This window comes from Hippocampus guttulatus, chromosome 13 (genome assembly GCF_054856545.1).
Source record: "Hippocampus guttulatus isolate MCC_2025c chromosome 13, RoL_Hgut_1.0, whole genome shotgun sequence".
Classification (NCBI taxonomy): domain Eukaryota; kingdom Metazoa; phylum Chordata; class Actinopteri; order Syngnathiformes; family Syngnathidae; genus Hippocampus; species Hippocampus guttulatus.
The window spans coordinates 7,351,945-7,366,415 of NC_141273.1; the positions used below are offsets into that span (position 1 = coordinate 7,351,945).

Below are 14,471 nucleotides of genomic sequence, written 5' to 3' on the forward strand. Positions count from 1 at the left end.
GGGTTATGTTTATTTTTTACAATTATTACATATTATTGTGCCCTTTCTAAAATGCCTCAAAATGGCATCAAAGACAAGTGTAATAAAAAGTACTCTGTAGGCCCTCGGTGTCAAGTAACTATGATGAAGTGATACATCTCAACTGAGAGACAAGCTTTGTATGTTGGGGTGGAGTTAAGTTTTGCTTGGGTTGTTAGTGGAAGTTACAGAGTCTTCACCAGATATGCAAACATGCACTTGCATGCATGTTTTTTACAAAATGAAATAATCTGTAAATCATTTAATTTAAAAGGGGAAGTCAAGTAAAAAAAAAAAAAATTACAATCCATATTCCAATAAAATGTTCTATGCCGCCCCCGTTTGTCTAAACACAGCATTTGGATTACTACTGTTTGTGGAATATGAAGTAGGTGGCAAAATCCACGTTTTTATCCATCTCAGAAGACAGCCATTTTGCCACTGACATCAAAGTGCCTAAGGACTCAGGTAACGACCAATCATGGCTCACCTGTTTTTTGAGCTGCCAATATCTCATATCATTAAACAATTTTAGGATTTCTGTGGAATGACACATTGATTTCATTTCACGCAATGACAGACACATGGAACTTATTAATATCCATCCAGCCATCTAGCCATTATCCAAGCCACTTTATCCTCAAGAGGGTCATTGGCGTTCTGTAGCTTATCCCAGTTTTCTTCGGGCACTAGGCGGGGGACACCCTGAACTGGTTGACAGCCAATCCCATGGCACACACAGACGAACAAGCATCCGCGCTCACACTCACACCAAGGGACAATATGGAGTGCTCCATTAACCTGCCACGAATGTTTTTGGAAATGTGGGAGGAAACCGGAGTACCAGGAGAAAACCCACGCAGGCATGGGGAGAACTTGCAAACTCCACACAGGAAGGCCGGAGATAGAATCGAACCCTGCACCTCTGCACTGTGAGGCCAACGTGCTAACCAGTCCACCACCAGGCCACCACTTATTAATATTGAAAAATATATTCATTGATATTGTCACAGGTTCTGTACAGTCGAGTGTATTCATGTTGAGAGAGAGTGTGAAGAGTGGACTTTTTCTTTGTTGTTGTTTTATTAAATACACGTGTAGACATGGGCCTCGAGACACAAACGTGACATCATCCACAGTGAAAGGATTGGGAGTCACACGAGGACAGCACAGCAAGGTTATAACAGTACGTCACATTGCACTCAGCAACAGAACCTTCTAGCGGTACATTTCCGGGGTCGCTGCCCGGCCTCAACGAGATTACCATACTGTTGTCTGTCTGTGTCTCTTATCGGCTTTTGCAGATGTCGCAAATACTGAGGAATCCTTAAAACAAGGGCAAGAGGTGGGAGGGAAGAGTGAAAGGGAGAGTGAGGAAATAAATGGGATGAGGGGGAGGGGGACACAGAATAGAAGGAATAGAGAAAGAGGGCTTGCGGGGGGGGGGGGGGGGGGAGCAGGATCAAATTAAAAAGTGAGCAGGGAGGGAGTTTATTGAGGGGAAAAGGGTTTGAAGTGAGTGTTTCCTAATTCAGACAGGGGGTTGTATGTGCACAAAAGAGGGGGCACTGCATTATTTATAATTCACGCTTGCTTGGAAGAGTAATCAAGTAAACAGTGTTGATGGCCTATATTCACACTTACACTATCTTGCGAGACGCTGTTGATAAATGACATATTAAGAAAAGTTAAGAGTTAAAATTCCGTTAACATCGAGGAAACGTGGCTACACTTGAATAATCTTGCATGGAGTAACAACAGCCACATTGCAAAATCAGCTTACACCATGACTTCAAAAAACAATGTCACTGCGCTTGTCTTTTAAATGTGTATTACTGGATATTCACTGAACACAGACTGTGCTCTGTTTGATGACCATTCTTTTCTATCGCCCCAGGAAGATGGTCTTGCCTGACTTTATCATAATATAATTTTTTTCACCAAAATAAAAAAGGAGAAAAAAACTTTAACTTTAGAATTGCATTAATTGCTATGACTGTACACTAACTTCACTAAAATTATGAAATTGCACTGAAAAAATTAATATTCATGGTTCAAAGAGTTAATCAATAAAAAAATAATAATAAAAGCCTTTTCATGTGAAGACATCGGCCTACTTTTAAGGACCGAAATAAACACAAAAGGCTAAAATGTCACTCAACAGTGGCTACGCTTCACTGACCCGTGTCTGTTTGGCATGTTCCAACAAATTTTATGAAACTGATTGTACAACACAGTGCAGTTTGGTGGTTGGTTATTCCGTTATGGATAAATCACTCAGCATGAGACTCGAGGTGCGTTCAATGCCCCGTCACAGTGTAGGACATCTTAAATATACAGAAAATGTAACAACACCGACAACTACTAGTAGTAAAACAACGCGGGCTTTCTAACAATACTGTATTGAATGAAACCAAAGATTAAACCTTTTTTTCAGGCCCAAGCATTAAAAAATATATAAACGTTTTTAGAAATACTGTACAGATCATTTCATCGACATTATGGGTTTTATCATGAAGAAAATTTGGCAAGCTATACAGCGATGAGGCACGGAGTCTACAGTCCTTGAGCCAATCAGGATGCAGAACACAATGCACCGTCCAAAAATAAATAAATAAATAAATAAATAAAATATTCGTGAAACAGCCAATCCATGAAAGATGACCCGTTTTATCGCGAGGGATTACTGTACTCACGATGAAACTAATTGTTAAATGAACACCTCTAAGCGTTCATAAATTTTAAATCAAGAATTTGGGATACAGTGATCCCTCGCTATTTCGCGGTTCGTTTATCTCGGCTTCAGTGCATCGCGGATTTTTTCAAACATATTCATAAAAATAAAAAAAACTGTTTTTTTTCATATACATGGAATACAACATATACAGTACTGTACTGAGTACTGTACTCAGTACAGTACTGTATATGTTGCTCTATGTGACTCGCTGTTGTTTTGCTGACTTTCGCAGCTTCTCACGGACCGTTTGCAGACAAAAAAAAATAAATTCTTTTTTAAAATATGTTAATTGGTCGCCACTTCGCGGATTTTCGTTTATCAGCAGAGAGGATTATAGGGGGAAAACAAGGCATTGTTTGTGCGTTGTTGCATTTCGGTGTGGGAATTCAGATGGGGGTTACATTCGGGAAGCCACATGAAGCAAAGCAGGATTAAACCTCGACTGTTACAACATTTGTGCATCAATAGACAAAAGTAGCTACTACAAAAATAGCATCAAGAATTATTTCAGATAAAACATGATTTTTAGCCAGTAGGTAGGCAATCACCTCAGATTCAGATTCATGAATTTCATGCGTCAAACACAACCGTGCAAACATGCCATTGGGTTTTGTTGTGCGAGCTACCTTTTGTCAAAAGAGGCTCAGATTATTGTAAATCTCTTTCTGGCGTACATTTGGGATCAGGATAAGCATCTGATCTACTCCCCCGCCACCGACAGCACCACCCTTGCTTGTTCCCCAACCCACACTAACAACACAGTGGGTGGCAGGTGGTGGGACAACGGCTGCTCCAGGCCCTCCGCTCTAAAGGTCTCCCATCCCTACTGTTTCCCCTATAGCTCGCTCTCTCTCTCTCTCTCTCCCTCTCTCTCTCTCTGTCACGATTAGAAAATAAACAAAGTGTGTGATGATATCCCACCCCTAGTAACAAATGGAAGTGCCTCACCCTCATGTGTAATAAACACACGAGAAGAAGAGCGTCCAACTCCATTCATGTTTAATTCGATGGAACACAAGAACCATTTGAGACCTTTGCTGTACCAGCACACTTTCTTGCGTTATCAATCAGTGTATCTCTGCTTCTGCACAGACATCACAAACCCCCATCAACTGAGTGTTATGGCTACAAACAACAACGGTGAGGAAAAAGACAGAAGTCAAAAGTGTATAATCCAAATACATTTGATTGGAATCAAATCTTATCTAAGTTATGTTCACTTATGGCAATGATGAATTATAGTACGGTACACTGAATAAACCATTAAAGCATTCGATGAATTATTGGGCCATTTTTCACAAGTCTAAAGTTCAGTATGAATCCCACTCGGCCGGCAACTATGCAATATTTTTCAATTCAAGTATTCCATAGGTGAACCAGTGATTGAAGCGAGTAATCGGATAAAAATGTATTTTGCATTGTATCAGAGCTGTAACATAGGTAGAACGTAGCTGTATTTCAGGAAACGCCAGGACAGAAGTGAGACGTATGGCACTCACTTCTCCCGCCCCATCGGTGTGGCGAAAGTGTTTTGCTCAATAACATTCTATTAATGGACTCGTATACTGTGACAAGCGAGAGCCCTTTTCGTGCTGCCCTTCTTATTACGTCTTACAGTCTTGCTTACGGTTGCTGTCCTGTGTGAAAGCAATGATACGGAATTGGATTGTGGGAATCACAGTGTGAAGATGCACTTTCAGCTGTTTAATCGTCAAAGAAAGTCACAACTGCAAAGTAAATCACAACTCACACACAGACATCAGCTGCATAAATGTGCGCACAGAAATGGCAAGAGTATTGTCTGAAAGACATCAAATGAATACCGGCTCTATTATTACTATTAGAACAATAATAAGAGAAATACATTTTGCAACTAATAATAGTGTGAAGTAGAGTAAAAACATTTCAGTGTCTGCAAATGCATGAGCAATGAAAATAAATATTTAGATGGTGTCAGCTCCCAAGAGGCTACTGAAGGCCACAATCAAATTAGGCAGATTTTTCATTTCTTTTCTGTCCAAAGGAAAAAAAACTGCTGACGTTCTTTAAATTCCACAGACGATCAATCAGTCTGCCAATGGGCTGGGATTAAACACAACCAAATCTAGAACGAAGGAGAGAACAAGGTCAATCCTCTCTCTGGGTGATCCAACCACCATCTGCGTGCTGTCCTGGTTATTGAGTTGGTTTACACCATGAATTAATCTGACCTGGTGCCTCGGTGATTCACATTTGGACGAAGCCTGTGAGACGACTGTGTGATCAGGTGCTAAAGTTTGCAATGGGGTAGGGCGATTTTTCTTTTTTTAATCTGCCTCCATTATACAGAGCACGTCCCTGTTAACGTGAACTACTTCCACGAACAACATGGCTGCAAACAGAATGGAGCTAGTTTACAAAAGCACAAGTCAGTATTTAGCAACATTGTCACGATATTTAGCAACTTTTTGGACCCCCCGCCCCCCCCAAAAAAAGCGACTGCCGATTAATCTCTGCAAAGAAAGATAACATGAGTGGAATCATTTTTACATTGCTTTCTGTGTAGCAAGAATGAAGCACAGTTGAAGGCAGTCGTTGGGTCAATCACACTGTTTCAAAGGTACCAATTCATATGCTGCAAAGGCAGTGATCAAGGACATGTTGGAAATTGGAAACTTGACCTAAAGTATGTGCTTCCAAGCCACAAATATTTTGCAGAAGTCCCCTTGCCATACCTGCACAATTTAACATGAGCCGGTAGGGATACATTTGAGGGTGAAACAAGTCCTCGAGTGATTCAAGTACTTCAGTTCAAAAAAATATTCGAGGCATTTCTTTTCTGCCTTGGGTACCCGCTTATTTAGTGGAGACTCTCAGGAAAAGAGGTCAAGCCAACCAAAGCAACAACTGTTCATGGTATGCTTGGCCATCTAACACAATAAACCTTACCAAGTAATATATGGACATCAATGCCTTGGTGCAGCTTTATTTTCAGGCGGTTGCTAGCAGCTCATCGATGCGTGATGGCTAACGCCGTCTTAACGCGTTTTACAGACTTGAGTTGGGGCTACTTTAAACTGTCATCACAAACTGTTGCCAAATATGCAATAGAATTTTCAGTAGGATATCCGAATACCAAAATATTCGACAGCTGCAGCCCTATGATGCTAAGTTGTTCCGAGCCATAACTGACCAACATGGCATATAAAACACAGTTTCAATGGCTCATTTTGTGGTCAAGTCAAGACAAGTCAAGTCAACAGTATTTATAGAGCACTTTCAAACAGCCATCGCTGCATACAAAGTGCTGTACATGGAGCAATTTAACATGCACAATAAACAGTAAGACAAATCGGTAATAAAGGCGGTCGAAAGCACCAAACAGTAAAACCAAGAACAAATCTAAGTCATGCTGAGTCGAATGCCAAAGAATACAAGTGAGGTTTGAGGAGGGTTTTGAAGATGGGCAGCGAGGAGGCTTGCCGAATGTTCAGTGGGAGGTCATTCCAGAGAGAGGGACCAGCAACAGAAAAGGCTCGATCCCCTCTGAGCCTCAGTTTAGTTCTTGGTACTTCTAATAATGTCTGGTCCACAGACCTGACGCGCCGGGCAGGTCTGTAGGGGCGGATGAGCTCAGAGAGGTAAGGTGGCGCGAGATGTTCAAAAGGGACATTTTCCCCACCTGTGGCAGACAGTAATACTAAATGTGAATCAAAGTCATAGAAGCGAGTGAACACAAAGGACATCTATGCAGTACAGGTACATCGATTTCTCAGACTGCAATCTACAAACCACAACTTGGACTCTGAAGAGTGGCACAATTCTGGACCATGCCTATGCAAAAAAAAAAAAAGGGGAAAAGAGTGTTTCATCACAGGGATACGGATAGATTTTGATCTGTGATGTTTTACTCTATGGACCCACACACACACTGTAACTGGCGCCAAGACTGAGTTGTTGGTTGCCATGACAACGAAAATACAATTTATTTTAGGCTTGTTGTTTTGCAAAGTATTTTGTATTTCTATGTGAACTTCCATATATGTTTTTTCTTTGAATCCTCTGAATAGGTATTTGGAATGTTTTGTTAAGAATCACTTCCGGGTCACGTGCCGTGGATAGCGAGGAATGAGAGAAAGATCGAGAAGACAACTGGAGAGAGAGAGAGAGAAAGAGAGAGACAGAACTACGATGCCGTGTGGTCTATGTGATTTACTGTAATTTGATCTACTTTCGGTTTACCAAGGTGCACACGGTATGTCATTTTGTGTTTATTTATTTAATGTCCTGTTCAAGATATTTAATTTTGATTGTTGTTTGAAATATGTTTTAGTTTTCACGGTGTTCCACGAGTAAACGTTTTTGGACATCAGTACGAGGCGTCATCCTTGACCGGGGTAGATACACACACACAAGTATATGTTGCAGAGTACAAGACTGCACTCTCTCAAGCAGTAACAACATTAATCACATCTGACTTGGCGCCTGAGACATCCATGTTCACCCTCCCCCTATTTCCTGAACAACCTTTTTTCTCCTCTCTGCAAAAGTCGAAACAGACGTCTTCGCACAGCACGAGCGTTCTATTGCTTTCCTTTCACTTCTTTTTGTGTTAGAAAATAGTTTGTAGAAAATGGTTTGATTTTGTGCACCCTGCCCTGTTTCTCCTCCTCTTGATCCTTTCGATTTCAGAGCAAGTCAAACCTTAAATCAATAAAGCCCAAAATAAGATGCTAAGGAAACCGTTCATCTCCTCCTCTGCAGCCTATGCACACACATTTCATCCAGTTTGTTGGCAGGAGGAAGTATTTCAGCTTTCCCAAACGTTCTTGTCTTATGACAAAAGAGGGCATTCTCAGTTACCGCTGCACATGTACAATTTGCTTATACAGTACAATGAAGTGCATGAACTGTCCATTTACGTGGAAAAGCTGAAAAACTGTGAGCAAATGTCCATGTGCACCCTTTCAGCAAGTAGTTTTTGTTATCTTCATTATTGCATCTCAAGTACTCTTTACCCATACAGTACCTTAATATGCCTTGCAACTGTAGAAAAATCCAAATTGCATTAAAAAAAAAAGTTTCCTTCACTGAAATAAAACGTCAAACTACACACGCGCGCGTGTGCGCGCGCACGCACACAGGCAGGCAAAAGGGAATATTGAGAAAAACTAAGATACTGTATTCGGATTCTACATCCGAAAATGTTGTTGGCTTCTTTGTTTCCATATTTTTTATGCAAACCAGCCCTATTGTTTCATATTTAGGATCTTTGTAAATATATTTACATTTGACGGGGACTTTAAACATTGAATCCAAATGCCATAAACGTCCACTCACAGGAATATGACTCCGTGTATGACAAGCTAAAGCAAATACTCTTTCAAACGTTCATAGGTAAATGCTTCAGCCCGACCGAGGCCTTACCTTTTCTACTCCAGGCACATCATCAACAGTATTTGTAATGACCCCAACTCTTTCTTGCATCAAGTTGTCTCGTGCTTGAAGAAACCCTTCCTCGCACTGCACAATCACACAAAAGCTGGACTCACAGTTCCATCTGCAGGAATATGAGATGAACTGCTCTTGAAACTCCAAACACGGGTAACGGTGACCTGCACTCTGACGTCATAATTTATATTTGATTGGATAAACTTTGTTGTCAAATGTACTATATGTGTAACATACAGCACAGATGAAATTTCTTCCCTCTCAACATAAAACAAGAGGAGCCGCTGCGGGTGTCCGCGCTGCTATCAAAAGAAAAGTTAACAAAAAAAAAAAAGACAAAATAATACAAAACAACACATGAGACGCAGACAATCGTGCACTCTTAACCATATGAACCGTTATGTATACTGTTGTCCCAGTTATGATCTTATAAATTATTTTTTAAAAATTATTTGCAAGTTTTACCAGCTGAAACAAAAAAAACGAGAAATATATATCCATCCATCCATTTTCCGAACCGCTTGATCCTCACTAGGGTCGCGGGGGGTGCTGGAGCCTATCCCAGCCGTCTTCGGGCCCTATATATATATATATATAAAATATATAGGATGTCTCAGCCGCCAAGTCAGATGTGTATATATATATAGGGCGGCCCGGTAGTCCAGTGGTTAGCACGTCGGCTTCACAGTGCAGAGGTACCGGGTTCAATTCCAGCTCCGGCCTCCCTGTGTGGAGTTTGCATGTTCTCCCCGGGCCTGCGTGGGTTTTCTCCGGGTGCTCCGGTTTCCTCCCACATTCCAAAAACATGCATGGCAGGCTGATTGGATGCTCTAAATTGTCCCTAGGTGTGAGTGTGGGCGTGAATGGTTGTTCGTCTCTGTGTGCCCTGCGATTGGCTGGCAACCGATTCAGGGTGTCCCCGCCTACTGCCCGAAGACGGCTGGGATAGGCTCCAGCACCCCCCGCGACCCTAGTGAGGATCAAGCGGTTCGGAAAATGGATGGATGGATATATATATATATATATATATATATATATACACACACACACACACGTACGCACGCACACAAATGCAATCATACAATTAGGGCTCCACTCAAATGCCTTACTGCTTGAGTAAATAAAATAAAAAACAAATCGAGGAAATGAGATGGTTGAATGGATAAATCGATCGATCGATAGATAGATAGACAGAGTACACAGATAGACAGAATGAGTTGCATAGCTTTTGTACAATGAACAAGGTGGGGGAAATAGATGGATGGGCTAATAGTGAAAAATGGCAACAGATGGAATCATGAGTCAAAGCCTAAGTAAAAGGCTGAGAGAAAATATAAGCCAAAAGGGGAATGTTGCTATGCCCCAATGACTGTCGGTGTTAATCTGTCAACCAGGGCATAAAGGGACTTATTTCTCCTTCTCAACTTGGCTGCTCTTTGCAGAGATTTAGCCTACCTTCTCTCATGGTCAGCTGAGAAACACACAAGAAATCACTTGCAAGTGCAAGCCAACTTTTCTCACATCTCTTCTAATCAGATAGTATAGGAGCTGCCAAGACACGCATAAGTCTTCCTCACGGTTTAGTGAGACTGACAGCGTATAATCAACTTTTGGAGATAAGTGGAAAGTCCATCTCCATAAGGGAAATGCCTCCAAGTGTCCATATAAGGGCCCAAACCAAACCAGCTGAATACTCGCCGGGTGTAATGTCCCAGTGGGGACATGTGCCAAAAACAGAGTGGGCCAAAAAGTAGCCCCTCCTTTCTCCCCTTCAACCACACACAATAGTTGAAAACGTACACTTGCAAAAGTCTAGGCACTTCATCTTTCAGTCACACACTTCCATAAAGACATAGGCTGACTTACCCAGCGGAAGACCCTCGCAGTCAGACATGGCAGCAGACAGCACCACTAGTGCCTGCTGTGGCCTTTAACTTTTAAAATATCCTCTCAACTATTCCACGGTGTCCCTCACTCTCTGTTTTAACTTTGTAACTATACTTCAGTCCCCCTTCACTCTCCTTCCTTTCTCGCTTGGCTCCCTGCACAGCATCAGCAGTGGCCTAAGCACGTGTCAATCAAATACCTCATTCTATCCTATTGGGCAGTAAATGTGTAACCAACAGCCCCCTCTCTTGGGATACTGTTTCCTTCAGATATGACAAGCCTTTTATGAAATCGCTTGCACCATTCAAATAAAATGCAGCACACGTGTCCTCACTAGATCCCTGATTAAATATTAGGTCAGTTCATGTGGCTCTATTTATTTTCAATTTGGGACATAATTGGCCAAAACCTGGCATAACTGTGCTCCACAAGTTGTAGTAACTGGAATTTCCTGTGAAAGGCGCTAGAACCTAATAAACAGCTTCTCTCCAGTGGCCTATATAACAGCAAAATACCCAAGCCAAGTCATATTTGAACAAAGAATCTTGATGATGTGTTTTGTATCCAATAAACCAACCATCGGTCCACAAAAGAGCCATTTGTATACCATGACTGCACGCCTAGAAATAAAATGACTATGGGGAGAATGCTACCTGATACTGTTCGAAACAAATAAATGCGAGTTGAGCAAAATAAGAATCCAGAAAGAAATCTGAACAAAACAATCATAACGGATTGGGTTTTTTTCTTATCAATTAACCAGAGGTCATAAGTTTCATGTCTATATGAGGCGCATGCACGTCAAGAAAATGAAAAGGCAATGAGTATGTAAAACGGGCCACGTCGAAAGAGCGGCATCGGTAGCCAAATGCGATTTGATGAATTTGTTGAATGCTAGCTAGTGCTGAATAACATGCGATTGTAACATGATTTTTGTTTTCCTTTTTCTCATTATGAGTACATGCGAGTTGTTAAAAGAGTGAAATGTTCTTCAAATCTCCATTCAGTCGTTCTTGAGGGATTCAATTGGCTCACTGTTACTTGACTATGAGGATTATGGCAAGAGGGAAAAGTGCAGCATGTGACTGGGGAGGGGTCCGATGGTAAAGATGTCCGAGGAATACGGCAGTGTCGCAGAGGTTAGGTTTTAAGTGTCGGCACACAATGCTAATCTAGGCCTACAACACCGGAGAAGAAGTGCGTGGAAGAAGTCCGTGGGGGGGGGGGGGGGGGGGGTATTATCTGTGCACCAGACTTCCCCCTACCCCCCCCAGTCCCAAACCTGGATGTAACACAGCACCCTAGCACTGTTTGATCTGCTGCTCTTGTTTGCAGAAGAGCTGGAGGGTCTTTCCAAACATAACCCCAACCTTCACCCTGCTAGGACCTCTCGACCCTTTTGCCTGCATGGCAAACAGACAATCTGCCAGTGTGTCTATCCAAGTCATTAAATTTGACTTAATTAATATTCAATCATTCAAACAGAGGGCCCATATCACAGCTAGCCCCCATTCATTGTAGGTTCCATAGCAACCCGTTATAGGTCAAAATCCATGAAAGAGACATATCATGTTGTTATTTTTATAGTAGTAATATAAAGTTATTTTTAGTTTTGTTAATGATTTTAATTGGAATAATATTTGTGCCACGACTGATCATCTTTCACGAGATCACAAGGACGTAAGAATGGACTAGAAAGCAAATTGAGAAACGGCGTTACCTGCCATTGTGTTTTGTGTGCATGCCTGAGTTTCGCGGCTGAATTCTGTTCATATTATTTGCAACATTTGTCAATGAAACATGGATGACTACATAAAAAATATTAAATTAAAAAAAAGTCTCAATTGGGCATCATGACCTTCAGTGTGAACATAGCCCAAAAGTCATTTGAGATGAGCAGCAGTTCCTTGCAAGATTAATGATGGACGATTGGATGTTCATCGTGGTTCATGTTTTGTACAGGTCTTCAGTAATTATCTTCAACATATAAATATGTTTGTAAACAAATCTCTGTCATCACTTGACAGGGCGTTTTGAAAGTGAAAGGGGAAATTCTATGCAGTCCCACACTTTCAATGGGAAAAATAGTTTTGGAAAATCCAAACAACTCTAAAGTGGGACTGGAACAGATTACTTGTGAGAAAGTAGAACGCCTAGAGGCAACGACCGTGAAATTGAGTGAAAATTAAGTGTAGCAACGAGATTGTGACTGAGTGGCTGGAAAGAGTCTTCTCTGGTTGCTCCGTTACGTCGAAAGAGTTGAACAAAGGTTGCACATTCAGGAAAAACAAACAATTCCAGATTATAACTATGTTGCTTTTTTTTTCCTAAACAAAAACAACATGAAGGGATCAGCTCCTAATGTTATTGTTGTCGTACATAGTTGTTATGAGGAAGAGTAAAAAAAAAAAATTAAACGAGGAAGTAAATGATGTTAATACACCTTGGAATTGTTTTAAATTGTGGTTGAAAAAAAATCACATGCCTTCTTTCAATACCTTCACATTTGTTGTTGAAGTGTCAAGGGTGCTGATAAACCAGAACCCTCCAAATAAGACTGTTAATCTGTTTCTATTTGTAGCTGGATCTTAACGTTAAAACCCGCAGTCTGTGTTAAATGGGCATCAAATGCCACATGGAAGAGCCGAAATGGGTTCGTGTAACATAAAACAAAATTCCCCATTGCTGTTTTTACAGGTGATAGCTAAAGGGTACGTCATTCAGTCATCTAAGTGAAATGGAGCCCATTAATGACTCTTTGTTAATGACCTTCTCGCGGCAGCAGCACTTGTGAAATGCAGCAACTAATGAACTCTTAATAGTGTTAAATCTAACAGCCTCTGAATGAATCCGCTAACTGTTTTATGACGCTGTGGGCAGAACCCTAATTGGGGACCTGTGGCAGAGAGCTCAGTCGCGGTGTTCCTTGCGTTTAACAACCTGAACGGGGGCGGGGGGGTTACTGTTGATGCTTCACTTCATTGTTGCCAAACGCAGACAGAGCGCACAAACAATTCTTGCTTTTACAATGGTAGCGAGCCATTAAATTCATTTTGCACTTGGCCATTCCAGACATTCAGGCCTCACCAGATTACAAGACGATGTTATGTTACAACTATGCAAGTAGATGGCAAACAACTACTGTTTTATAGCTTTGAATAAAGCGGAGAGCTGTCTTTTTTAGCACCTGGGATACAATGAACTCTTAAGGGACACTCTTGAAAGTACTTTTTACATTTAGACAAAGTCAATTATTGAAGTGTATTAAAAGACAATGTGTTTGCTTACCCACGACGTCACGGGCGAAGTGGAGTTTCTCCCAGCTGACTCTGGGCGATGAGCTGGGTTAGCTAAGGTACAGAGTGAGCGGTTAACTTCTTTTTAAGATTGCATGTCAGTTAAGAATGTGAAAAAAGTAAGACAAAGCAATTCAACATTTTTCTATTTGTTTTTCCTTGTTACTTTTTCCAGTGGTGAAATTATTTTTTCGCCTGTAATGCATTGGTTAACATCTTTTTACACTTGCATGAGAGGTAAAATTATAGTAGAGGCACCTCTGTAACAATTTTTTTTCTTCATTTATTTGTCATTCATTATTTAGTGTTGTTCATGTATTTCTGTCAATCGGTAATTAGTTCTTTTACGTTTGGCAGTAAAAAGAGTTAAACATTGTTGACTTTCAGCCGAGTCCCTTTTTTAGTCACCTGTTGCCAGAGTGAGTGACTCGCGTGATATCTTTGGCACAGTTTTCATGCCGGATGCCCTTTCTGACACAACCCTCCCAAAACAGTGGCTGGGGAACAGCGAATCGCATAAAGGGTGCAAGTAAATTAAAAAAAAAAAAACATGTGCAATTAATAAAGGAACAGCTCATTTCTTATTTCCACGAATTCCAGTAAACTAATAAAATTCCAATTCTAGGACAAACTGAATGTCATTACTTTTTAAACTCGTAAGAAAAATAAAGTTAAAATGTGACTAAACTGGCCACAAGGTTAGTAAATGTATGTTGATTCTCAGTCCATCTTTAAAACTCGCCTTAAAACACATTTTTAATCTTTGGCGTTCAACGCAGCATGAAACACGCCATTGTTTTTGTTTTTTTATTGTGTTGACTGTTTTATGTTATCTATTGTTTTAATCGTCTTTGTTTTCATATGTGTACACACGTTTGTATGCAGCTGTGGTTGTTTTTAAAGTGCAATTGTGAAGCAGTTAACAGAATATGCCTGTACAATCAGTGACTGGACAGATCATTTCTATTTGCACGGTTTGAGTATTTCTACATTTTCAAAAGACCAAAAGTTAAGCAAAGCTAAAGTTCAATTTTGGGTTTTGTCATTTATAGCCACATAGTTTTAATGCTAGAATGAGTAACTGTTATTTTTTCAAGAGAAAA

General features: G+C 40.8%; 1 protein-coding gene and 2 long non-coding RNA genes across 3 annotated transcripts in view; 1 reads left to right on the forward strand and 2 right to left on the reverse strand.

Annotated features, from left to right (window-relative positions):
* Positions 1-10,182, reverse strand: part of eml1 (EMAP like 1) — a 45,251-nt gene extending 35,069 nt beyond the window's left edge. Inside the window, exon 1 of the mRNA XM_086127308.1 lies at positions 10,052-10,182. Within this exon, the coding sequence (XP_085983434.1) occupies positions 10,052-10,079 (28 nt within the window). The 5' untranslated portion in view covers positions 10,080-10,182. The remainder of the gene's footprint in view (positions 1-10,051) is intronic.
* LOC147196153 (uncharacterized) lies at positions 4,445-8,349 on the reverse strand. The gene is made up of 2 exons (XR_015102686.1): positions 8,162-8,349; positions 4,445-6,568 (listed from the first exon to the last, which is right to left on the reverse strand). It is a non-coding gene; the product is annotated as an uncharacterized LOC147196153 (long non-coding RNA).
* LOC147196154 (uncharacterized) lies at positions 6,567-7,106 on the forward strand. Its single transcript, XR_015102685.1, has 2 exons — positions 6,567-6,989; positions 7,068-7,106. It is a non-coding gene; the product is annotated as an uncharacterized LOC147196154 (long non-coding RNA).
* Positions 10,183-14,471: the final 4,289 nt, after the last annotated feature.